This window comes from Argiope bruennichi, chromosome 8 (assembly GCF_947563725.1).
Source record: "Argiope bruennichi chromosome 8, qqArgBrue1.1, whole genome shotgun sequence".
Taxonomy (NCBI): Eukaryota; Metazoa; Arthropoda; class Arachnida; order Araneae; family Araneidae; genus Argiope; species Argiope bruennichi.
The window spans coordinates 129,673,706-129,676,495 of NC_079158.1; the positions used below are offsets into that span (position 1 = coordinate 129,673,706).

Here is a 2,790-nt window from a genome sequence, read left to right on the forward strand (position 1 = left end):
AAGTTTCATTATAGATCCCATTGGCAGCCTTAACCTTTTTCCATAAAAGTTTACTCGAAGTAGAGGATGTGATGGATGAAACAAATTTAATCCACGATTCTCTCTTACTACGACGCCGAATGCGGCGAGCTAGCGCTTTGGCTCTTTTAAAAGCGATCAAATTCTCAGTCGTAGGGTACCTTCTAAAAAGATTCCAGAGTTTCTTTTGGTTCTTATGACTGTCGCGACAAGCTTCATTCCACCACGGCCTACGGAATTTTCTTACACGTGGGGATGTTTTTGGAATGGTATTGTTCGCGGCGTTCATTATTGTATCAATGACATTTTGAACGGATTTTGAAATATCTGCATCACTGACCATAGCCTCATTGATAACTGCTAGTTGTGAGAATGTAGTCCAATCTGCCCGCTGGGACAAAAAACGTGGAGGACAAAGAGTCGCACCTCGACCATCAGCGTGGGAGATTATTAGGGGAAAGTGATCGCTATTGTGCAGATCATCTTCAATTCTCAAATTCATCAACGGTAGCAGTTCAGGAGTGCATATGGCTAGATCAAGACAGTGGAAGCTACGTGTGGGCGTATGGAAGTACGTTTTCTCGTCATTATTGAGCAGACAGAGACAGTTATTAGCAATAAACTGTTCAATCTGCTGCACACGACAGTTTGTACTATCCGAGCCCCACAAAATACTATGTCCATTGAAGTCGCCAAATAAAATGAAGGGTGACGGAAGTTGGTCTACTAGATTGTCCAGGTCTTGCTGACGGATGATACCGTGAGGCGGAAGATAAATACAGCAGACGGTGACCAAAGATCGTATATGGACCTGTACAGCCACAGCCTGAAGAGTGGTATGCAAATTGAGAAGTGTGCTCGGATAAAGGTTTGATGTGAAAATACAGACACCTCCAGAAGCATGAGATCCAGTGCCTGCATCTTTCCGAACACAGTTATATCCGCGTAATTTTAGTGGAATGTTGGGTGTCAAGAATGTTTCTTGAACACCGAAACAGATCGGATGAAATTTGTTAATAATTGATTTCATGTCATGAAGTTTGGAACGAATGCCGCGACAATTCCAAGAAACGAAGGTACCCATTAAGAGAGAGATTTAGATGGGGAGTGTGAGTGAACAGCTGTAGGAGTTGCCTGATCTTCGCAACTCATAGAAAGTGCATCTTCATCCTCAGACGGATGGAGCTTAAAATCAGGGATAGTTGGTGTGCCTCCAAAGATAGACGTTAAATCCTTATGGGCTACACCATCTCTTGCTAATCCCAAAGCGACGGAATTCCGAGAAGTAGATTTTTGTAACTTGACAGAAAGATCTTTATGTGACATGCCACGTTTAGCAAGTTTCAATGTCAGTGAGGACTGAGGTTTTTTCTTTCGAGTTTTTTTAGGTGCCGATAGATCCGGTTTAGGAGATTCTGAAATACTTTGAACTGAATTATCCGAATCAGATTCTGATGTTTTTACAGGAAGTTTTGGTTTTGGAGTTTGCTTTATGCAGTTTTCACAGGAACAATTTGTACAAAATGGTTTTTGAACAACGGAGGCATAGCTAATGCCTGGCGTAGGTGTCTGCATTTGAACTCTACGTCTAGCTTCTGGGTATGTTATGTTTTCTTTTATTTTGATAATAGTGACTTCTTTTTCCAGTTTCCAGCGGGAGCAATTTCGAGAATAAGAGGGATGATCGCCACCACAGTTTACGCACTTTTCTGTTGCGGAACACTGCTGGCTATCATGCCCTTTATCAGCACAGCGGGCACAAGTGAATGTCCCGCGGCAATTAATCTTCGAGTGGCCAAAACGCTGGCATTGGAAACACCTCAATGGATTCGGTATATAATGACGCACAGGTAACTTAATATAACCGGCATATATAAATTCAGGTAGCTTAGGGCTATGGAAAGTGAGAACATAATGCTTTGTTGGAAGGAGTTGACCATCCCGCCGAATGGCAATCTGGCGAACATGAGGCACTCCTTGAGGTTTCAATTCTGAAGTAATTTCTTCCACAGAGACATTAAATAATTCTCCGCAAGTTATTACACCTTTGGAGAAGTTTAAGGATGTGTGCGGACTAACAGAAATGGGTATAGAAGCTAGAGCTTTCAGTTTCATGATTTGCTGTGATTGTTTTTTAGAATTTACTTCAACTAATAAGTCACCAGAACGCATTTTTTTAATAGACTCTACCTCACCGACGGTAGCAGAGACGGCTTTCTGAACTAAAAAAGGTGAAACGGAGTTAAACGTATCTTGCTTTTCCGATTTTCGTTTAATTACGAAAAATTTGTCAAAATGTTCAAAATTCGTTACAGGTTTATAAACTTTACGCCCACTGAAGGGACCACGTTTGGAGGAGCCCATACGATATTAGAAAAGATTCGGGGCCGACGGCACCGCCCACCACGGAGCCCAACAAGGGAAGGCAGCCACCGGCTCTGGCCATTCCCAGCCTCGGCGCTTACCTTGGTGCTAGCCGGAACCTATACGCTCGGAGTTACCCCCGGGGACAGTGACCACCCTTAACGCCAAGCCCAAGGAGTAACCCCTTCGCTTGATCCCTAGCAGACTAGCCACTAAGGTGACTAGCTACCAGCCGATTGATGCACAGGGGACCACAGTACACCACCCGTCTTTCAAATGGGTTGCCACGCACGGCCAACACGTGGGACTTTGGCTGTCCATGAGAAGCAAGAAGCAAACAGAGCGGCGACAGCTTCTCATGGAGAGCTCCCTCGCTTGCCGTCGAGGGATGGAAGGATCAAGTAAATA

The 2,790-nt window shown here is 44.1% G+C and overlaps 1 protein-coding gene across 1 annotated transcript; it reads right to left on the minus strand.

Annotated features, from left to right (window-relative positions):
* Positions 1-1,101: 1,101 nt before the first annotated feature.
* LOC129980787 (uncharacterized) lies at positions 1,102-2,133 on the minus strand. The gene is made up of 2 exons (XM_056091171.1): positions 1,884-2,133; positions 1,102-1,757 (listed from the first exon to the last, which is right to left on the minus strand). Exons 1-2 carry the CDS (start codon positions 2,131-2,133, stop codon positions 1,102-1,104), a joined length of 906 nt encoding a protein of 301 aa, XP_055947146.1.
* Between the last annotated feature and the right edge of the window lie 657 nt (positions 2,134-2,790).

Excerpts from the sequence above, each read along its gene's own strand:
- LOC129980787 (XM_056091171.1), bottom strand. The coding sequence starts at position 2,133 with ATGAAACTGAAAGCTCTAGCTTCTATACCCATTTCTGTTAGTCCGCAC. Across the intron at positions 1,758-1,883 it reads ACCTGAATTTATATATGCCG|GGCATGATAGCCAGCAGTGT; the intron begins GTTATATTAAGT and ends GTGCTGATAAAG.